A 24,342-nucleotide genomic window follows, 5' to 3' on the forward strand; every position below is an offset into this window, starting at 1 on the left:
TATAATATAGAACATATTGGGACATGCTGTTCTGTAGGCCCTTGCTATGGAAGTGTGGTACACTGACCAGCAATATTAGCATCACCTCGGAGCTTATTAGGAATGCAGAATCTTAGGCCCCAGCAAGGACTTATTGAACTCAGAATCTGCATTTTAACAAGATCCTTACATTATTAATATGTACATTAAAGTTTGAGAAACACTAGTTTTTTTTGGGATAGGATTAATGAGGTGGGCAGGGTTCTACAATATTCATTCTATCTGAGCTGCTTTTTCCAAAGAGCTCCCCCCCTTCCTTTTTGGTGTGCATGTGTGTGTGCGGGCAGGGTGTTTGTATGGATGTGTGCATGAGCATGTGTGCATGTACAGGCATGTAGATGTGTGGGCATCTCTCTGTGTCTATATTTATAGTACCCTTTCTCTGCAGACATTTCCCTCAATGAGCCTAATGAATTCTCATATCCAAAAATGCTTTCTCTATTATACCTCCTCCCTCCGATCCCTGCCCCTCATGTCCATACACAGGCACATGTTCCTTCAATCAATCATACAGCTTAGCCAAGGCTATCTTTGGGAAGCCTCGTGTGAAAGAGCAAGTTTTAGGAAATAAGGGGATAAAGAGGACATGAGTTTGCCAGTTGGCAAAAGATTCTTGGAGCAGAAAAGAACTGGCTTGCCTTCAGAAGGGCCCAGAGGGTTTGAATTGTGTTAATTGGAGCTCTACGGTATCAGTGGCTGCCAATTGGAGCAAGCAAGTGGGGCTCTGCTCACCCACTCCACTTCAGCCAGATCATCTATGCTCATATATTTTATTTATTAGGATTTCTCAATTTTTATTTCTTAAGGTGTTTTTGCAAAACTTTTTTTTGAAAATCACTGCCCTGTTCTACCACCCCAATTCTTTTGTTTAGTACAGACCAGGTTTATTGTGACTGGACTTCTTAGCCTCACATTTCAAAGGGAAGAACTAATGAGTTTAGTAAGGTGGTGAGGGCGATATTTGAAGTTTCTTTCTTGAAAAGGTTTTTTTCCTTCCCTCCTTCCTTGTATCTTTTCTTTTCTTCCCGTCCATCTTCTTAGACTCTTTTGCTCTTTTTAAAGACCAACGCTGGTAAGACTCAGAGTCACATAGTCATTGGTTAGAAGAGTGATGAGCACTACAATTTACAGATGAAAGGTATGTTAAATCATAATGTCATCAAATAATATGATTCTACTATTTGTATATGAATGTGGTTATCAAATTCGGTCAGTATTCCCTTGTTGCCATTTTTTAAATTTATGTTTTCGGCTGACTGGTATGGGGATCCGAACTCTTGACCTTGGTGTTACAAGGCTGTGCTCTAACCAACTGAGCAAACAGTTCAGCACCCCCCTTGTTGCCAGTTTTGCATAAACTTTACACAGCATTTTTCTGTAACATTCTTCGGTAATTTACATTTTAATTGTTATCTTGCCATCTTCCACTTATATAGGATTTCATTACGAATATTTTTAGTGCAGGAAAATATACCTGCTTTTATTTTTACAACTACATATTTGTTTTGTTTTTAATTTTTATGTGTGTTCAGTATGATAATGTAAAGCAAAACAATAGTTTTTAAGCATTCTCAGCGATTATGTAGTTTAGCTGTTAAGGACTCTGGAGCTCAACTGTTTGGATTTGACTATTGGTTTCACCACTTAATGGCTGTGTGACCTTCTGAAAGTTACTCAACTTTTAAAAAAAATTTGTTTATTTTTTTTGACAGATATTGTGCATATTTATGGGGTACAGAGTTATATTCCAATATATGTGTACAATGTGTGATGGTCAAATGAAGGTAATGAGCACATTCATCATTGTAAAAATGTATTGTTTATTTGTGATAAGAACATTTGAGCTCCTCTCTTCTAGTCATTTGAGAACATACTATAAATTATCATTTATTATAGGTGCCTAGCACCACTGCACCACTAGAATTTATTTTTCCCATTTAGCTATAACTTTATATCTTTTAATCAACCTCTCCCTTTCCCCCTTCCCCTGCCTGCTTCCCAGCCTCTAGTAACCACAATTCTACTGTCTACTTCTAAAAGCTCAGTGTTTTTTGGTTTTTTTTTTAGCTCCCACATATGAGTTACTCAACTTTTTGAGCATCAGTTTTTTTCATTCATAAAGTGGAGATGATGATAACACCTATATCACAGTTGTTGTAAGGATTAAATGAGATAATCCTTGTAAAGTACTTGGCATAGCGACAGCGCCTGGCATATAGTAAGTCCTCAAAGTTAGCTAAAGCAATTGTATACATGAGTGATGATATAATAATAGATATCCAGCTAGGGATATAACAGTCCCTGTTGTCAAAAATGTGGGTTCTAGTGGTATAAATGACAAAACGAGAGCATAAGAATAAATGGTTTCTACTTAAAAAAAAAATAACATTTTCCCTTCTCCTTTCTTCTAATCCCACAGGTAGGTAGGTAGGTGTGTGTGAGTGTGTGTGATGTATTATGTGTGGTGTGTGTGCTTCCTAGTAGTTTGATGTGGACTGTCACATAAACATTCAGGTTTTAACATCTAGAAAGTACTCTGGTAGAGTAATAGAGGTAAGCAGTGTATACAGACTTAAGAGTTGAGTGGTTAAAAGCAGTGTTTTTTACTATTTGCCCTAGTTGGAGAGTATGTCGGTTTCAGGGTTGGGGTTGTCAGGGTATGGTCATGGTCTTTTTCGGCCACTGTGCCCTCTTGTATAGTATGTTCTTTCTTGTGCCATGCACCTCCCCCGTTCTCCACAATTTCGTTCTTCTTTATGATTGAGCACGCCTCATTTCTCTCTGAAAGTATTGCATTGTTCCTAGGTCAGAATGAATGCCCTTTCAGTTACTCTTAGAGCATTCTGTACTAAAAGTTGTGATCATGTTTACACAGTGTATTGAAAATATTTTATTTTTGTTTCTCTCTCCCTCCCTGAACTCTTATCTTCTTGAGGTCAGTAGCATAGGTAGACGAGAATCACATTTCAGTTCAAATCCCCACCTTGCCATTTCTACCATAAGGCTTTTGGGGGATGATTAAATGTGATAAGTGATACAATGAATTTAGCATAGCTCTTAGTTAATAATAACGATAATTTAATAATACTGATAAAAATTTCCAGCGCCTGTCACAGTGTCTTGCATAGGTACTGATAATTAATGCTTAATTGAACTACAATGGCCCTTTATCATTTATATGATTCTGCTGCTGCTGCTGCTTTAAACTGTTTTCCACTTCTTGTTTTTTTGTTTATGTAATTTCATTTTATTTTATAATCCTGTGAGCTAGACAGAATATGTTTAATTATGCCCATTTTACTGGATAAAAGAACTCATGTCAGCCAAAGTTACCTGCATGTTCAACTTTTCCAGCAGTTCTTAAAATGTTTTATTTTACCATTAATTCAGTGCATGATTGAAACCGTAGCTGATAGCATTTTATTCTTTGTGTCTTTTATCATGTTTACTTATTTGTTGAATCTTAACTAGAGGCAGAGAAACCATTTAGTGGAAGCAGATGGAATAGTCTAGGCAAGAGACAGTAGTGTCCAGAGGATAATGCCATGGGGGGAGAGAAATGAATGGATTTTAGATATAGTTAGGAGAAAATTTATAGTACTTGATGGTCGATTGGGTATAGTTGTGGGAGGTAGGCAGTTGAGTTGTAGAGAGGGAGGAATCGGGGGTAAATCCCAGGATTCTGGCCTAATTAAGCAGCTGGGTCAATGGTGGTACTTCTCACTGAGATAGCAAACAGGAAGAAAGACAGGTTTGGGCAGAGGTCATAGTTCACTTTAAGATTTGTTGAATTTTAGGTCCCTGAGGGAAATCTGCGAGGAAAGATGTATGAGGGAGTTGGAGATGTGGGGTGAAGCTTAGGAAAGAGAATAGGACTATAAATACATATTGGGTAGTCAATATGGAGTGGGTAAGACAGATCAGGGAGAGAATAGACTGCATAACATGAGAAAGAGACGTACGACAGACCTTTGAGAAACATCACTATTTTTTTTACAGTGGTAGACGAAGAGCATCCCACAGAGAAGAAGAAAGAAATGGAGGAGGAAAAAAGCCAATAGGGAGTATGGAGCCCAGGAGAGTGTAATGTCATAGAGACAGAGGGAAGAGGATGTTTTCAAAAGAAGGGGGTGTGTTTAGCCGTGTCAAATGGCCTTTATTTTCATCAGACAGAATCTTACTTTTCCCCTCAAGTTCCATGTAATATTTATTTTAACAAATATGGGAGTTATATTTTAAGCTGTAATAAGATAATAATCCTGCATAGTGGTGCCCTAAGCTTTCTATGATAAAGTAGTTCTGAATTATAGCTATAGGTTAAATATAGGAGGTAGGAAGATGAGTAAAATTACCTTAGTAACTAACTTTGTGCTATAATTATCTAGTAATATCTGCTTTTAAACCTCTACTTCCAAAGGCAGCTCTTGATTGTAGCTACAGAATTTAATAGAATTAATTTAAAAAACCATATGGGTGCATCTTAGTGTCGAGAATTTGTAAGTGGTAAGTAAATGCATAGTAACTGAAAACTCTTGGAAAATTGCATAGTTAATTGTGAGGGAACGTGTACAGTTTGAAGAAACCCCTACCTTCTGTTTTTAGGAGGAATGAATTTTTTTTTAATTTATGAATTTATTGTTCAGCTAAGCAAGCAAATCACAACACTTTTTATAAAACTGTATTCTGTAAAGTGATAGCTATCTCTGAAATACATTGGATTTGATATGATTGATGATGCTTAAAGATTCAGGTTTTATGAGTATTGAATAACAAAGCTGTTTAGAACATAGGCAGTATTATAAAGGAATAGCTAAGACTCTAGAACTGAAAATCAGTGAGTGGCTGGCAGATTTCAAAGATACCTCAGTTACTCACAAAACAAAATTTGAGTGCTGCTTTGGGGCAGGTGCTGGACTAGTTAATGGAGTTACAAGAGAGAACAAGGCAGATCCTTGCCCTCATGGAATTTAAGTTCCAAACAAAAAATACAAATAAAATAATTGCAGATTGTGATAACAAGGGAAATTACAGACATGCATGACTTAATGACAGGGACTTATTTTGAGAAATATGTTGTTAGGCGATTTTGTCCTTGTATGAGCATTGTAGAGTGTACTTACACAAACCTAGATGTTATAGCGTACTACATACCTACGCTATACGGTATAGCCATTATAATTTTATGGGACCATTGTCGTACATGCAATTGTCGTTGACTGAAACTTCTTTATGTGCTGCGTGACTGTATTTGAAATAGATGGACAGAGTAGGCTTCTCTGAGGGGTGGCATTTAAGCTGAAGATGAGAGGAGGTGTTATGGAAGAGTTCTGGTTAACAGTAAGTTTAAAGCCTTTTCAATAGGAAAGAGTTTGTTTTACATTGAACAAAGACTAGAGTGTGGTAAGGCAGGTGGTGAGTGACATCAGATGAAGCTGGAGAAGTAGGCAAAGCACTAGATTGCAATTTAGTCGTAAATGATGTGACATTTAGATTGTACTGGGGTATAACCAGAAGCCGTTGAACAGGTTTAAGTATGGAAGTGCTATGTGGCTACAGTAAGGAGAGAATGGATTGGCAGGATGTAAGAGTGGAAATAGACTAGTTAGGCTATTCCTTTAGTTATGTGAAAAATAATGGAGCGTTAATATTTTGAGATTAAATTAAAGATAATGAGTTTGTACCTCACTGTTATTGATACCTTGATATATGTTTCCATGGAAAAGGTCATTAATTTACATGCAAGGAAGACTTAAAAGGTTGGAATTTCAGTACTTAACGGCTTTATATGCATGCTTAAAGTGATAGTGAAATTATTTTAAAGTAGGATGATTAACATAAGCATGGTGAAATGTAACAGAGGATTTGCTATTTAACAGTTACTTATTCAGAGCTGGCTGGTTAGTTCAGTTGGTTGGAGCATGGTGCTGATAACTCCAAGGTCCAGGGTTCGATTCCTGTACTGGCCAGCTGCCAAAAAACTGCCAGCAAAAAAAAAAAAAAAAAAAAAAAATTATTCTTTGGAAATAAAAAAGGAATAAATTGAACTTTCCCTTCAAAGAAAGGAAAATATTCAGAGCCATTCTTCAGTTGTTACAGTAGCTATTACTGTTGGTTTGAGACTTTGTTGAAATTTATTATGTTAGAAAACTTTGCCATTCTGTTATAAAATCAGAGTTTCTTTTCTTTTCTTTTTTTGGTGGTAGGTTGGGACAGGTATAGGATCCTGGACCTTGGTATTATCAGCACTACCCTCTAACCTGCTGAGCTCACTGGCCCACCCTATAAAATCAGTTTTACACAGAATGTATGAACTTATATTTTAGAGATGGTAATTAAGAATTGATTTGAAAACTAATGCAGGGCTTCAGAGTCTGGTCAGATTAATTTTAATATTGTGTTCTTTTTCTCATCCTTTCTCTCACAAGGTTGAAGTTATCTCAGGGCTCAACTGAGGGAAGATCCACTTTCAGGCTCACTCATGTGTTTGTCAGCAGGACTTACAACACCTGCTTCCAATTTTATCATGAGGCTGTTGGCCGGAGACATCAGTATCTTGCCTTGTGTTCCTTTCTCTAGGGCTGCTCAGAACATGGAAACTTGCTTGCCCCAAAGCAAGGTATCAGAGACAGTGAGAGAAAGCCCCCAAAATGGAAGCCACAGTCTTTTACAACCTACTTTTGGAATGTCATCTCGTTACTTCTGCCAAATTCTGTTCCGTAGAAATGAGTCACTAAGTCTAGCCCACACTTGGGGTGGGGCAGGGGTTGGGAGGGAGATTACACATAGGGCCTGAATACCAGGAGGTGGGATCATTGTAGACCATCATAGAAGCTGCCTATGACACAATCCTTTAAAGTTTAAAACTTTTTGTTGTTGCAGAATTCTTTCTTGAAAGGGAAGCTTATGGGGAAACCCAAAATGTAACGTAGATAAATGGGGAGCTGTTTGGGCTAGAGCAGGGGTTCTAGGAAACTAGAGTTCACCTGCTCAGCATCCTTCACTTTAAACTTTTCAAAGCAGTTTGAATATTAGTGTCTCAACCATAAAATGTCCTGGCCAGCCCCAGTAAATCAGTATTATATTGATGCTTTTTATCTGAAGTCTCATACATTGTTAGTTCACCATGGTGGCTTTTATACTAAAATTCAGTGAATGTTAACTATAATGGCTAGTTAAAAAATGGGGGATTTTGATCAACTGGTTATTCTTGTTTCAGTGAACTGGAATAGTCTGATAGCTGATATTTTTGTAGGTTAAAATATAGCTGCCATTATAGTGGACACTTAAAAATGAAACCATTCAAATCATTTTCTTTGTGTTTCTCATAATGCTAGGAGTTTTTGTTGACATTGTAGTTAGCAAATTGTTTCCACATTTCCTTTGGTGCTTACATATATAGTTGTCTGGTGAATATGCAACCCTTTCACCTGTAGTTCTACATGTAATTATAATCTCAAATAAAATTAAATAATCTTCTTATTCTGATAGAGAAGAAAAGCTGGATCACTTACCAGTAACTGGAGTTCTCCTATTGGGTAATCTCCACAGATCCACATTCTTTGAAGTTATTGTGAATGCCTCGAGGACCAAGGAACTGTTGAAATTTCCAATTTCAGGAAGGTAAGCAAGTGCACTGAAGCATGTCTCTAGCATCTCCCAAATCCCTTCCCCCCAACTTTCTTACATATACGTCTGTACTGCATGCCCCTTCAGTTCCAGTGGATGCCCATCAGGAAGATTCTCATGCTGGACAGAAGGGCAAGAGAGGTGGATCTGTGAGGGAAAAAGACCCAATAGGATAACTCAAGTTACTGGTAAGTAACCTGGTTTTCACGAACTTGAGATTTTTTTTCTCAAATTTCTTCTCTTTAGAAGGAGTTTATTTGGAGCTAGCTGGTTAGCTCAGTTGGTTAGAGCATGGTGCTGATAACACAATGGTCCAGGGTTCATTCCCTGTACTGGCCAGCAAAAAAAAGAAAAAAGAAGGAGTTTGTTTAATTATGAAGGAAGTTGTTTAGGATAGCTTCTTTTTGTATGTTTAATGTGCATTATGGAAATTATTGTGTGAATGATAAGTACTGAGCTATTGGTGTATGAATAAAAAGTTTGACATTAATTTTAAAGTATATTTGCATAATAGCTATTTTTAAAAATCATGTTTACTGGCTTTTGGTATATAGTGTAATAGTTCAAAGGCAATGTAGGGAAGCTATATGTTGAATTATTTTATAAATTTCTTCATGATGTTTTTATTGAAGTAAATATTTGTACTGTAAAATTTATGCACATGCCAAATTTGGTCAAATTCTTCTGGGACAATAGTAATAAACAGCAAGAATAGTTTTATAGTAATGGACTAGCACTTTGTAATGGCATAGTTTTCAGTGGTACCTTTTAACTTCATTGAAGATATATTTGAAAAATAATTTGAGTGTGTTGTAATTATATTTACTACTTACCTGTTCCTAATGAAAGGGCTTACTGATGTGAAGTGTGGCAGAATTGGTTCAGTTTGAGCTCTGATTCCTCAGGTACCAGATAATTTATTGAGTTGGCATGTAAATGTTAGAGTTTCTTGCTGCATTATTACCGGGTTACTGTTTCTAAAAGAGCATTTTTAGCACATAGAGCCTGTAGTGGTACCCTGTTGTAGCTGTTTTATAGAATTTTCACCAATGTTTTGCATATTTAAGGCCTCTCATAATCCAATCCCATTCTTCTTATCCAGGATTAATTTCTTCAATTTGAAACTTTTGTTTGGTCTTAACTGTGTAGTTGTCGTATTTATGCTTTGGCTTGTTCTTTTCTGTTTTCTTGAAATGACCTTCTCTTCATTCTCCTTTTCTGTATTTTAAAGTTGAAGCAAAAGTCCTACTCCTTGAATCAATCCTTTTATGCTAGCATCTTTGTTATCTCTATTTCCTCAGTGGAAAAGTGGGATTTCTGTGAGGTTGTATTAACTCGTGGAATGCTCTTAGTACAGTGCCTAGCACCACATAATAAATACTCTTGTCAGCTAGTATTTGACTCTAGATTGATCTTAAACATTTCTGTGGGTATAGTTAATCTGTGTGACACAGTTTAACCCTTAAATATTAGCTTCAAATTGTATTGCTATTTTATATGTATATATATAAAACTCTTAATCTGGGTTGTATGCTCCTTCAGAGCAGGAATAGGATTTTATAGTTTTTTTTTTGTTTGTTTTAGTTCTTAACATCAGTGACTAAGATTAAGTTGTACCCACTGAAAGATTAGTTTTTCATGTAGATTGATGAATATACTTACCAATTTTTTCATGTATAAAACAGGTTCATTTGCCTTTCAGTACTTTTTGTACTATTTTTCTCCTCTGTTTAAAACAACTTTTTTTCCTTTAATAACTGGTACAGTGACATTCTAATTGTTTAGTATAATATTAACTTCTCCTATGGCACGTTAAAAAGAGAATGCATAGTTTTGAGAGCATTAATTAGAATGGCTACACTTTTTTTTTTTTTTAATTTTATTATGTTGATACACATTGTGGCTGATTATTGTTGCCCATCACCAAAACCTCCCTCCCTCCTCCCTCCCTCCTCCCCCCCCTCCCCCAACAATGTTGTATCAACTTCAAGTAATTGTGGTTGTTATATCTTCTTCCCCGCCCCCCGGTTTTGTGTGTGTGTGTGTGTATGTGTGTGTGTGTGTGTGTGTGTGAATTATATATTAATTTTTAGCTCCCACCAATAAGTGAGAACATGTGGTATTTCTCTTTCTGTGCCTGACTTGTTTCACTTAATATAATTCTCTCAAGGTCCATCCATGTTGTTGCAAATGGCAGTATTTCATTCGTTTTTATAGCTGAGTAGTATTCCATTGTATAGATGTACCACATTTTCCGTATCCACTCATCTGATGATGGACATTTGGGCTGGTTCCAACTCTTAGCTATTGTAAAGAGTGCTGCGATGAACATTGGGGAACAGGTATACCTTTGACTTGATGATTTCCATTCCTCTGGGTATATTCCCAACAGTGGGATAGCTGGGTCGTATGGTAGATCTATCTGCAATTGTTTGAGGAACCTCCATACCATTTTCCATAGAGGCTGCACCATTTTGCAGTCCCACCAACAATGTATGAGAGTTCCTTTTTCTCCACAACCTCGCCAGCATTTATCATTGAGAGTCTTTTGGATTTTATCCATCCTAACTGGGGTTAGATGGTATCTCAGTTTGGTTTTGATTTGCATTTCCTGGATGCTGAGTGATGTTGAGCATTTTTTCATATGTCAGTTGGCCATTTGTATATCTTCCTTAGAGAAATGCCTACTTAGCTCTTTTGCCCATTTTTTAATTGGGTTGCTTGTTTTTTTCTTGTAAAGTTGTTTGAGTTCCTTATATATTCTGGATATTAATCCTTTGTCAGATGTATATTTTGCAAATATTTTCTCCCACTCTGTTGGTTATCTTTTCACTTTTTTAATTGTTTCTTTGGCTGTGCAGAAGCTTTTTAGTTTGATATAATCCCATTTGTTTATTTTTCCTTTGGTTGCCCGTGCTTTAGGGGTCGTATTCATGAAGTCTGTGCCCAGTCCTATTTCCTGAAGTGTTTCCCCTATGTTTTCTTTAAGAAGTTTTATTGTTTCAGGGTGTGTATTTAAATCCTTAATCCATTTTGAGTTGATTTTAGTATACGGTGAGAGGTATGGATCTAGTTTCATTCTCCTGCATATCGATATCCAGTTGTCCCAGCACCATTTGCTGAAGAGGCAGTCCATTCCCCAGTGGATAGGCTTGGTGCCTTTGTCAAAGATCAGATGGCAGTAAGTGTGTGGGTTGATTTCTGGATTCTCTATTCTATTCCATTGGTCAGTGTGTCTGTTTTTATGCCAGTACCATACTGTTTTGGTTATTATAGCTTTGTAGTATAGTTTAAAGTCAGGTAGTGTTATGCCTCCAGCTTTATTTTTTTTGCTCAGCATTGCTTTGTCTACACGTGATCTTTTATTATTCCATATAAATGTCTGGATAGTTCTTTCCATTTCTGAGAAAAATGTCATTGGAATTTTGATGGGGATTGTATTAAATTTGTATATCACTTTGGGTAGTATGGACATTTTCACTATGTTGATTCTTCCAATCCAAGAGCATGGGATATCTTTCCATCTTCTTGTATCCTCTCTAATTTCTCTCAGCAGTGGTTTGTAGTTCTCATTATAGAGATTTTTCACCTCCTTGGTTAACTCAATTCCTAAGTATTTTATTTTTTTGGTGGCTATTGTAAATGGGCAGGCTTTCTTGATTTCTCGTTCTGCATGTTCACTATTGGAGAAAAGAAATGCTACTGATTTTTGTGTGTTGATTTTGTATCCTGCTACTGTGCTGAAATCATTTATCAATTCCAGCAGTTTTTTTGTAGAGGTTTTAGGCTGTTTGATATATAGGATCATGTCATCTGCAAACAGGGACAGTTTGACTTCATCTTTTCCAATCTGGATGCCCTTTATTTCCTTCTCTTCTCTGATTGCTCTGGCTAATAGAATGGCTACACTTTAAGACTGCTATATAGTGTTAGATAAACTGGAAATTCATTATACTTGATTTTTGAGGTTTGAATATCTTAGGCGATTATTTGTTGATTTTCAGAAATGCTTATTTTTGATAATACTTGTCTGATGAAACAGTAAATGAAACTAATTTCAAGGTCATTGAAGGAAGGAAATGCTCTTTTAACAGGCTGTCAGTTTTAAATAATCACCAGAGAACCAATTCAGGTCCAGTTATTACACAAACCAAGATAAAGAACATTTAGTCAGATGACTTAAGAACTAATTTTGAATCTGCCGCTGCATATCTGTGTAAGATTCTATTCAACCTCGTAGTTTCTTTGGTGTGATAATGATATAATGGTTAGATTGCCAGTGCCCTTATTTTTGAAGAAATATGCTGAAATATTTAAAGTGGAGTATCATGATGAGTTCAGGAATGGGTTCAGAAAATAAGTGTGTGGGTATTTGAATGTGGTGTATGTATGCATATGCAGAGAGAGACAAAAGGAGAGATAAAAAGCAATTGTAGTAGATGTTAATTTTGAATCTGGGTGAAAGGTATATGGGTATTCACTGTGCTTTCAACTTTTCTGTGGCTTTGAAATAAAAAAAAAGTCGGGAATAAAGTATTTTAAAAAGAACTATATTGTGCTTCAGCTTCCCTAATTCTAATATGGGAATAATGGAACTTGTTTTTCCCATGCCTTGATATAGGTAGGCACAGGGGGATAATATTTGGTAGAACAGCAGCCAAGAGAATTTTTAAGAAATGGTTTTGTTTTGTTTTTTGTCATTAAAGAAGAGCTTTATAATAGAGAACTTTTCAAAGAATATTTTACTTAAAAGTGTCTTAGCTTAAAATATATCTATTCCCTTTTATAATTAAGAGCATATTGTATTATACTGAATAAGAACAATTATTTAAGAAACAGTAAATATCTATAGATATGTAACCAGTTGAAATCTTCAAAATGAGAGATGTAGCTAGTTAGAAAATAAGTCAATAAATGGGCAAAATAAAAGAGAGAAGTTGTTAATTTGAAGATAGACTGAGAATTCTTCCAGAACAGCACAGGGAGATAGAGATGAAAAATATTAAGGAAAATCTAGGACACCTTTGATGTTAGATTAAGAAGCTTCAACATATATCTAATTGGAGTTTCTGAATAAAGAATGCAGAGAATGGGGCTGGCCCCGTGGCTCACTCGGGAGAGTACAGCGCTGGTAGCTCTGAGGTCGCGGGTTCGGATCCTATATAGGGATGGCCGGTGTGCTCACTGGCTGAGTGTGGCACTGACCTCACTGTGCCAAGGATTGCGATCCCCTTACCGGTTAAAAAAAAAAAAAAAAAGTGCAGAGAATGGTGGAGAAGCAGTATTGAAAATAAAATGATTAAGGATTTTCAAGAATTAAAAAAATCCATACTGGAGATAATAAATTAATTAGAACTGAATCACAATGAAAGCATTTTAATCAAAACTTGGGGGATGCCAGAAAAATGGTACTTAGGGTTAAATTTATAACCTTAAATGCATATATTAGATAGAAAGATTGAAAATAAATGAACCAGCTGTTCAAATGAAAAAAGTAATAAAAGAGTAATGAAACCAAAGAAAGAAGGAAGAAAAAGGAAATAATAAAAATAAAAATAGAATTTGGCGAACTAGAAAATAATCAGTAATAATAAAAACAATTTCATGATTAATCAAATCAAAGCTGGTTCCTGTTAGTAGATTCTGGAAATACTCATCAAGAAAAACAAATGACACAAGTAGTAAAATTTTGAAAGGGGGGGCTATGGCTATAAATACAATAGTGACTTTAAAAATTATAAGAGATCACTATATTTATATAAAATTTTAAAATGAGATGAAAAGATCATTTTTCTAGGAAAAAGTCTTTCCAAATTTGTTTGTACAAGAAAAGAATCCAAAGAAACCAAAAACCATTAAAGAAATTGAAGCTGTAGTGAATTTCCCCAAGGTTTTTTAAAATAACTTTATCAAGATACAATTCACATACCATACCATTTACCAAGTTAAAATGTACAATTCAGTGGGTTTTAGTATTTTTACAGAGTTCTGAAATGATTACCAGTCAATTTTAGAACATTTTCATCTCCCCAAACCCTCTAGCCTTAGGCAATTACTGTCTGCTTTCTGTTTCCATAGATTTGCCTGTTCTGGAATCACACAATATGCAGCCTTCACTTAGCATAATGTTTTTAAAGTCCATCCACGTTGTAGTATGTATCAGTACACTTCATATCATTGTGTGTGGATATACCATATTTTGTTGATCCATTCATCAGTTCATGGATATTTGGATTGTTTTTCACTTTTTGGTCGTTACGAATAATCCTGCTGTGAACATTGTATACAAGTTTTTGTGTGGCCATATGTTTTCATTTCTTTCGAGTTATGTACCTAGGAGTGGAATTGCTGGGTCATTTGGTAAGTATATGGTTAACTTTTTGAGAAACTGCCAGACTGTTTTCCAGAGTGGCGAACCATTTTACTTTCCTACCAGCGACATATGAGGTTTCCGATTTTTCCATACTGTCACCAACACTTTTCATTATCTGTCTTTTAGATTACTGCCATCCTAATTTTTGTGAAGTGGTATGAGAAGGAATAGGTTTAATGGTGATATTTGTAGTCGTAATTTCATATATACTTTCAGGCAACAGATAATCCCAATTTTCTACAAATTGACGAAGAGAACAGAAAAAGAAAGAAAGTACCCTGCCTGTTTATCAGGCAGGTTTAGCCTTGAAACTTAGACTGGAAAGAAGATACAAGGGAAAATATCTTACATTCAATCTTATTTATGAACACAGACATAAAAATTTTAGTTAGTATACAAATATAAGGATAGTTCAATATTTGAAAGATGTTATCAGTGTAATTTATAAGAAAATTTAGGAAAAAACATCTAGATAGACTTAGTAAAAGTATCTGATAAAAATCAATGCCTATTAATGTTAAAAAAAAATCTTCTTAATCTATGAAGAGTAGTGAACTTTTTTTCTTCCAGTAAAGGCTGCCTTGCAAAATCAAAGGACAAGCATGCTTAACAGTGAAACCTTAGAAACATTCTAGTTAAAGTCAAGAGTAAGGCAGATATATCTCTATCAACAAGATAAGCAAAAAAAAGTTTCTGCCATTTTTGAAAATTGGGAAAGTCCTGAGATTAAGTGTAGTTGCAGCCACAATGGCAGCCTTTGCTGTGAAACCTAGGGTGCCCACGTTGGGATCTGAACTAGTGATGCTGGGTTCACCCATGTCATCAAGCCTGGAGTTAATGCCCAGTTCTTACCTGGGTTTTTAATGGGGTATTTGCCAGCTCCAGTGATGCCACAACCTTGATCAATTGGTGGCCCTTCAGTAGGAATAATGGAAATGAGATTACCTTCACTTGCAGGTGGGTGACCACCACAACCATTTATATCAGCTCATAAAGATAAAATTGGAACTCTACCAGTTAGAAGTATATATGATGATATTTCCAGCCCAGGACTTGGGTCAACACCTTTAACTTCAAGAAGACAGCCAAACATTTCAGTAATGCAGAGTACTCTTGTTGGAGTTACGACAACTACTCCTGGGATGGGGCAAAGTATGTTTAGTGCAGCAAATATTGGTCAAACACGAAAGATGACATTATCTCCTGCCCAGGTGGATCCTTTTTATACTCAAGGAGATTCTCTGACTTCAGAAGATCACTTTGATGACACTTGGATGACTGTGTTTAGGTTTCCTCAACCGTCTGCTTCCTATATATTATTAAGAAAGATAAGCAAAAAAGAAATAAAATCCAAAAGGATTGGAAAGGAAGATGAGCATCTCCCTAGAAAATTAAAAAGAAATGAACATACAGTTTGCATTAATAAGAGAATTCAACATTTCTGGATGATACAAGGTCACATTCAAATAGGAAACAATTAGAAAATAAAAATCTTTATAGAAAATTCTATAAGGTACCCAATTTTTTTTTTTTTTTTTTTTTTGAGGCTGGTTGGTACAGGGATCTGAACCCTTGACCTTGGTATTATAATACCACGCTCTAACCAACTGAGCTAACCAGCCAGCCCCAAGTACACAAAATTGTATTGAAGGACATAAAATTAGACGTGAATAAGAGGCACGATTACTGTATTTGCGGGTGGGAAGTTTATTTAAAATTTATTAGTAATAAATATTACTGAAAAATTACTTCTTTGTGGATTATATGTAGTTTCAGACAAAAGTCCCAATGGGATTCTTTTGTGGATATGACCTTCATGTGTAGAAGTAAAGGTGCAAGAATAACCAAGACAGTTCTGGAGAAGGAAAAGAATGAGGAGGAACTTGCCTTGTTAGATATTAAGACTAATTTTAAAGTTAATTTATTTAGAATGGAATATGACAAAGCAGTGAAAAAGGATAAAGTACTGCTATACACAACATGGGATGAGTCTCCCAGACTTAATGTTGAGTGAAAGAAGTGAGACACAAAAGATTATATATTGTATGATTCATTTATAGGAAGCTCAGAAACAGGTAGAACTAATCTATGGTGATAGAGGTCGGAATAGTGGCTATCTTGGAAGCATGGTGCTGATTGGCAAGGGTCATGAGGGAGCCTTCTGGAGCATGAGACATATTAATGTCTTTGGGTTGGATTGCACAGGGGTATAAATATTTAAAAATCAAGCTGTACACTTAATATTTTTATACTTTACAATATGTAAGTTATACCTCAATAAAAAAAGTTTAAAAAATTATGGTATTTAAAGTACTATAGTATTAGTACAGTAAAAGACAGATTAATATAACAGAATAGAGAGTTCAGAAATGGATCCATACATATCTGGAAAGTTGGTAAATACTAGAGATGGCGTTTTCTGTCAGTAGTGAAAGAAAAAGTAAGACTGTTGAATTGGTTTTTGATATAGGGGGAAAACTAGATCACCACTTCAAACCATATGCAGAAGTAAATTCCAGTTGAATTAAACAATTAACTGAAAACCTATTTTTAAAAAAGAGGAGAATATGGAATATGCAACTTCAGGTTATTGATGGCCTTCTTTTAACAAGTCAAGAAAAGAAGAATGAGTCTGGAGTTTCAAGATGGCGGCGGCTGCGGCGGCTGGCGCGGAGTAGCTGAGGTGGAAAAGGTGGCCACTGGGCCTCAGGCAGCCGGGAAACTTGTGGACCTTCCTCTGGCCATCTCTTAAGGGAGGACTGCTGCTGCTGGCCGGTCGTGGGGGCTCAACGCCACTTTGCCCCCGGCAGGAGAGGCTGCCTCATTTACAGGCAACAGCTTTGAAGTGTGGAGCAGGAAAAGAACTGATTCTTAGCTGCAAAAGCGAGTCTTGAAACAGGGAACACGGCGCCAGGGCTGCTGTGGATGCAGCCAGGATCCCGGAGGCTGGGGCCGCACTGAAGGCGGCCAGCTGCCCTATTCAGGATTCGAGGTTTCAGGCCGGCATTAAAGAAGATTCCTGGGAGCGCCCGAGCCGCGCTGCGACTGAACAGCCCGAGGCGGCAGCGCCGAGAACACGGAAGGCAACAAACCAGAGACAGAGCGAGCGCCCGACCTGGCACAGCACTGTGAGTGATCCCTGGCACAGCTCTGTTCCGGGGGTGGATGCCCATGTGGCTCCGGCCTGCACCACCAGGCCACTCACTGCCCCGGTGCTGCCTCCATTTTCCCAGGTGCGGGCAGCTCCGCCCTGCTCGGCCATCACTGAGCCCATTTGCTTGACCTGGCGCGGGGCTTTCCGGACCCTGCGGGCCGGCCTCCTCTCCCACTCCCTCCGCGGTTCTCTGGCGGGGCTGGGGGTGTGGGGCGTCCCGACCAGTGTTGGGAGGGCTAGGAAGTACAGGCGGGCCGACTGTCACTCCACCACACCCTGGACTCCGGCCCCGGTAAACTTCCCGTTACTGGGAGGCAGATACCATCTCTGCGACCACCAGTTTGGAAAAAAGCCTAACGAATTTCTGGTTGGGAATAGTGTGGTAGGAGAGGTCCCAGGTCCACTTGAACCTGCCGGAGAGCAGGCTGCAGGCGGGCACTAGACTCGATTTATACCGGGGGGATACAAAGGTGAACAAGACCCGAGAAAGATCTACACAGTGCTACAAAGGCACCCAGAGAGACCGGTCATCTGTGCCTAGCAGAAACCTGGTAGACTTCCTGGGCGAGGCGGTGCTGAGCAGGGTCTTGAAGGCCCAGCTGATAGACGAGGGGTGCAGAAGACACGCCCCAGCCCAGCACAGTGTGCACAGAGGGGGGAGACGTGCGGCCAGGGAGGCGGAGACTCGACAGAAACCACACACCCGGTGGGGTCGCCACTGCACGATCTAACAGCCTGGGCCAGAGCACACGGAATGGGGAGAAGTCCTGTACAGAAAGTGAAAGCTCAACAGAGATCACACACCCTGTGGTATGTGATCCACCAGCCCAGCAGAGTACAAGCTGACCAGAAAGGTGGATCCCCGGAGAAGCCCAAGACCCGAGGCAACCACACACACAAGACACTAGAGGCCAACTGAGCAGTCACGGCGGGAGCCATACCAAATTGGCAACCACAGCAACATCCTAGTAGTCATTAGTCTCAAACCGGTGGACTGTGAAACCCCCTGCCACAATGAATAAACACCAAAAAAAAGACACCAGAAATACAAAAAATCAAGAAAGTACACCACCAAAAGTTAATAAATCTCATACTCTAGATCCTATAGAACAAGAAGCCCTTGAAATAACTGACAAGGAATTTCGAGTGATAATTCTAAGGAAACTGAATGAGATACAAGAAAACTCAGCTAGACATCATGATGAAATGAGGAAAAGTATACAGGATCTGAAAGAGGAAATATACAAGGAAATCAATGTCCTGAAAAAAAATGTAGCAGAACTTGCTGAACTGAAGAAGTTATTCAGCGAAATAAAAAACACAACGGAGAGTTTAACCAGCAGGCTTGTCGAAGTTGAAGAGAGAACCTCTGAACTTGAAGATGGGCTGTTTGAAATAACACAAGCAGACAAAAAGAAAGAAAAAAGAATCAAGGACATGGAAGAAAATCTGAGAGAGATATCAGACAACCTCAAGCGCTCAAATATCCGAGTCATGGGTATTCCAGAAGGGGAGGAAAATGGAGATTCCATTGAAAACATATTCAACAAAATAGTGGCAGAAAACTTCCCAGGTATAGGAAAAATCACAGATCTTCAGATCCAGGAAGCTCAACGATCTCCAAACGTATTCAACCCAAAAAGGCCTTCTCCAAGACATGTCATAGTCAAACTGGCAAAACTCAGAGACAAAGAGAGAATCTTAAAAGCTGCAAGAGAGAAGCATCAAATCACCTGTAAGGGAGCCCCAATCAGGTTAACATCAGACTTTTCATCACAAACCCTAAAAGCTAGAAAGGAATGGGATGATATTTTCAAAATACTAAAAGACAAAGATTGCCAGCCAAGAATACTCTACCCTGCAAGGCTATCCTTCCGAAATGAGGGGCAAATAGTATATTTCTCAGACAAACAAAAACTGCGGGAGTTCACTACCACAAGACCACCCTTACAAGAAATCCTCAAGGGAGTACTGGGTTTGGTTCCTGAAAAATAACTACCACTGCCGTAAAAACCTAAGAAAAATCTAAACCCGCTAGTACAATAAAAATGGCATTCATGAAGAGAAAACAAGCTAACAAAAACACTATCTACAACCTAAGGAACCAACAAACAAAGAAACCAAACAATAAATCAGAAAGCAAGGAACAAAAGACACCTAAGACAACCAAACAACCAATAAAATGCTAGGAATAAATCAACACCTTTCAATAACAACTCTTAATGTTAAAGGCTTAAATTCCCCAATTAAAAGACACAGACTGGCTGACTGGATCAAAAAGCAGGACCCAACTATATGCTGCCTACAAGAGACCCACCTCACCCATAAAGATTCACACAGAGTAAGAGTGAAAGGATGGAAAAAGATTTACCATGCAAACAGAAAAGAAAAACGAGCTGGAGCGGCTATTCTTATATCTGACAAAATAGACTTTAAACTAAAAACCATAAAAAGAGACAATGAGGGACACTACTTAATGATAAAAGGACTGATCCATCAAGAAGACATAACAATCATAAATATGTACGCACCCAATGTTGGAGCAGCCAGATTTATAAAACAAACTCTATTAGACCTAAAGAAGGAAATAGACACTAATACCATAATAGCAGGGGACCTGAACACTCCACTGTCAATATTAGACAGATCATCTAGGCAAAGAATCAGTAGAGAAACACAAGATCTAAACAAGACTCTAGACCAATTGGAATTGGCAGATATCTACAGAACATTCCACCCAACAACCTCAGAATATTCATTCTTCTCATCAGCACATGGATCATTCTCCAGGATAGATCACATATTAGGTCACAAATCAAGTCTCAATAAATTCAAAAAAATTGGAATTATCCCATGTATCTTCTCAGACCACAATGGATTAAAACTAGAAATTAATAACAAACAAAACTCTGGAAACTATACAAACACATGGAAATTAAACAGCATTCTACTTAATGACATATGGGTCCAAGAAGAAATCAAGCAGGAAATCAAAAAGTTTATTGAAACTAATGAAAACAATGATACATCATACCAAAACCTGTGGGATACTGCAAAAGCAGTATTGAGGGGAAAATTTATTGCATTAAATGCTCACTTCAGAAGAATGGAAAGATGGCAAGTGAACAACCTAACACTTCACCTTAAAGAACTAGAAAAACAAGAACAATCCAATCCTAAAGTTAGCAGACAGAAAGAAATCATTAAGATCAGAGCAGAACTGAATGAAATTGAAAACCAAAAAACAATTCAAAAGATCAACGAATCAAAAAGTTGGTTTTTTGAAAAGATAAATAAAATTGACAAACCATTAGCATGGCTAACAAAAAAAAGAGAGAAGACTCAAATAACAAAAATTAGAAATGAAAAAGGCGATATTACAACTGATTCATCTGAAATACAAGGAATCATTCGAGACTACAATAAACAACTATACGCCAACAAATTTGAAAATCTGGAGGAAATGGATAAATTTCTGGACACACACAAGCTCCCAAAACTGAACCGTGAAGACGTAGAAAATTTGAACAGACCAATAACAATAAAGGAGATTGAAGCTGTTATCAGAAGGCTCCCAACAAAGAAAAGCCCAGGACCAGATGGATTCACAGCAGAATTTTACCAAACATTCAAAGAGGAATTGACACCGATTCTTTACAAACTCTTCCAAAAGATTGAAACGGACGCAAATCTCCCAAACTCATTCTATGAAGCAAACATCATCCTGATACCAAAACCAGGTAAAGATATAACCAAAAAAGAAAACTACAGGCCGATATCCTTGATGAATATAGATGCAAAAATCCTCACTAAAATACTAGCAAACAGAATACAGCAACACATACGAAAAATTATTCATCACGATCAAGTGGGATTCATCCCAGGGATGCAAGGTTGGTTCAACATACGCAAATCAATAAATGTGATACACCATATTAATAAACTCAAACACAAGGACCATATGATCATCTCTATAGATGCTGAAAAAGCATTTGATAAAGTTCAGCACTCATTCATGACAAAGACCCTCTATAAGTTAGGTATAGAGGGAAAGTATCTCAACATAATTAAAGCCATATATGACAAACCCACTGCCAATATCATCCTGAATGGGGAAAAGCTGAAAGCTATTCCTTTAAGAACAGGAACTAGACAAGGATGCCCACTCTCACCACTCCTATTCAACATAGTGTTGGAAGTACTAGCCAGAGCAATCAGAGAAGAGAAGGAAATAAAGGGCATCCAGATTGGAAAAGATGAAGTCAAACTGTCCCTGTTTGCGGATGACATGATCCTATGTATCGAACAGCCTAAAACCTCTACAAAAAAACTGTTGGAATTGATAAATGATTTCAGCACAGTATCAGGATACAAAATCAACACACAAAAATCAGTAGCATTTCTTTTCTCCAATAGTGAACATGCAGAAGGAGAAATCAAGAAAGCCTGCCCATTTACAATAGCCACCAAAAAAATAAAATACTTAGGAATTGAGTTAACCAAGGAGGTGAAAAATCTCTATAATGAGAACTACAAACCACTGCTGAGAGAAATTAGAGAGGATACAAGAAGATGGAAAGATATTCCATGCTCTTGGATTGGAAGAATCAACATAGTGAAAATGTCCATACTACCCAAAGTGATATACAAATTCAATGCAATCCCCATCAAAATTCCAAAGACATTTTTCTCAGAAATGGAAAAAACTATTCAGACATTTATATGGAACAATAAAAGACCACGAATAGCCAAAGCAATGCTCAGCAAAAAAAATAAAGCTGGAGGCATAACACTACCTGACTTTAAGCTATACTACAAAGCTATAATAACCAAAACAGTATGGTACTGGCATAAAAACAGACACACTGACCAATGGAATAGAATAGAGAATCCAGAAATCAACCCACACACTTACTGCCATCTGATCTTTGACAAAGGCACCAAGCCTATTCACTGGGGAAGGGACTGCCTCTTCAGCAAATGGTGCTGGGATAACTGGATATCGATATGCAGGAGAATGAAACTAGATCCATACCTCTCACCGTATACTAAAATCAACTCAAAATGGATTAAGGATTTAAATATACACCCTGAGACAATAAAACTTCTTAAAGAAAACATAGGGGAAACACTTCAGGAAATAGGACTGGGCACAGACTTCATGAATACGACCCCTAAAGCACGGGCAACCAAAGGAAAAATAAACAAATGGGATTATATCAAACTAAAAAGCTTCTGCACAGCAAAAGAAACAATTAAAAGAGTGAAAAGACAACCAACAGAGTGGAAGAAAATATTTGCAAAATATACATCTGACAAAGGATTAATATCCAGAATATATAAGGAACTCAAACAACTTTACAAGAAGAAAACAAGCAACCCAATTAAAAAATGGGCAAAAGAGCTAAGTAGGCATTTCTCTAAGGAAGATATCCAAATGGCCAACAGACATATGAAAAAATGCTCAACATCACTCAGCATCCGGGAAATGCAAATCAAAACCACATTGAGATACCATCTAACCCCAGTTAGGATGGCTAAAATCCAAAAGACTATGAACGATAAATGCTGGCGAGGCTGCGGAGAAAAAGGAACTCTCATACATTGTTGGTGGGACTGCAAAATGGTGCAGCCTCTATGGAAAATGGTATGGAGGTTCCTTAAACAATTGCAAATAGATCTACCATACGACCCAGCCATCCCACTGTTGGGAATATACCCAGAGGAATGGAAATCATCAAGTCGAAGGTATACCTGTTCCCCAATGTTCATCGCAGCACTCTTTACAATAGCCAAGATTTGGAACCAGCCCAAATGCCCATCATCAGATGAGTGGATACGGAAAATGTGGTACATCTATACAATGGAATACTACTCAGCTATAAAAACGAATGAAATACTGCCATTTGCAACAACATGGATGGACCTTGAGAGAATTATATTAAGTGAAACAAGTCAGGCACAGAAAGAGAAATACCACATGTTCTCACTTATTGGAGGGAGCTAAAAATTAATATATAAATTCACACACACACATACACACACACACACACAAACCGGGGGGGGGGGAGAAGGTATAACAACCATAATTATTTGAAGTTGATACAACAAACAAACAGAAAGGACATTGTTGGGGGGGAGGGGGGGAGGGAGAAGGGAGGGAGGTTTTGGTGATGGGGAGCATTAATCAGCTACAATGTATATCGACAAAATAAAATTAAAAAAAAATAAATAAAAAAAAAAAAAAAGAAAAGAAAAGAAGAATGAGCCATCAAGGATAAGTGATTTTACTGCCTCAGAAAGAAAGAACTTAGGTTTAATAAAAGACATCATAAACCAAACTAAAAGATAAGTAGTATGATTGGGAGGAGGCATGTGCATTGTCTTTAATATATGGTAGATTTGTGTCCGTACCATATAAAGATCAAAAGAATAAGACTGATGGTACAAATAAAATGAGCAATGGATATAAAGGTAGTTTACAGCAGAGGAAACTGAAAATTGAAATGGCTAATGAACTGAAAAGATACTTAGTCTCATTTGTAGGGAACTTATGAGTTCCCTATAAGTTTTCACCCATAGATCACAAAGCTCAGGATGGGGTAAGTCTTACTCGTGTAGTTGAAAATGTGCATACTCTGGTATCCAGCAGTTAATTACTAGTCAAGGTATTAATCTAGAGAAACTTGTACATTTGCCAAAGGAGATTTGTACATGGATATTCATTTGGAAAAAAAATCTGAATGTCTGTCAGTAGAAGGGTGTGGATAAATGAAGTATAGGATAGTTATATAATGGAGAATTATGTAGATCTATGTTTAGAGTGTTATTACTAATGATTATTTTAAGAAACAAATTGTCTTTTCTATGTGCAGGTATTCTAAGTACTTTATGAACATTAATTATTTTAATCATCTTGAGAGCTCAGAAATAGGTATTATAGTTATCTCCATTTTACATAAGGGAATACTGAAACACAAAGGTGTAAACAACCTACCCACTCTCATAGCTAGTAAATAGCAGAGCTGAGATTCAAAGCTAAGATATGAATCTCAGTTGCCTGGTTGCAGAGTCCACTGACTCCAGCATATCACTGCCATGCTGTCTTTTGATGGGTATGAATATGGAGAGACCTCATAAATGCAAGGAA

At 37.4% G+C, this 24,342-nt stretch overlaps 1 protein-coding gene and 1 pseudogene across 4 annotated transcripts in view; both read left to right on the forward strand.

The window, feature by feature from the left end:
* YAF2 (YY1 associated factor 2) overlaps positions 1-24,342 on the forward strand; it is a 70,914-nt gene that overhangs the window by 12,443 nt on the left and 34,129 nt on the right. The window contains exon 4 of one of the 4 annotated variants that reach the window (XR_010021367.1): positions 16,509-16,529. The exons of 2 other annotated variants lie outside the window; for them this stretch is intronic. Coding sequence is in view for 1 of the 2 variants with exons in the window: in XM_063075774.1 (XP_062931844.1) it covers positions 7,588-7,659 (72 nt within the window). In the remaining variant the exon portion in view is untranslated. Of the gene's footprint in view, positions 1-7,587; positions 7,660-16,508; positions 16,530-24,342 lie in introns of those variants that run through there. One more of the 4 variants, XM_063075774.1, reaches the window with a different exon arrangement.
* LOC134360937 (nucleoporin NUP35-like) lies at positions 14,786-15,519 on the forward strand (annotated as a pseudogene).

The sequence above is a fragment of the Cynocephalus volans genome, chromosome 12 (assembly GCF_027409185.1).
Source record: "Cynocephalus volans isolate mCynVol1 chromosome 12, mCynVol1.pri, whole genome shotgun sequence".
Classification (NCBI taxonomy): domain Eukaryota; kingdom Metazoa; phylum Chordata; class Mammalia; order Dermoptera; family Cynocephalidae; genus Cynocephalus; species Cynocephalus volans.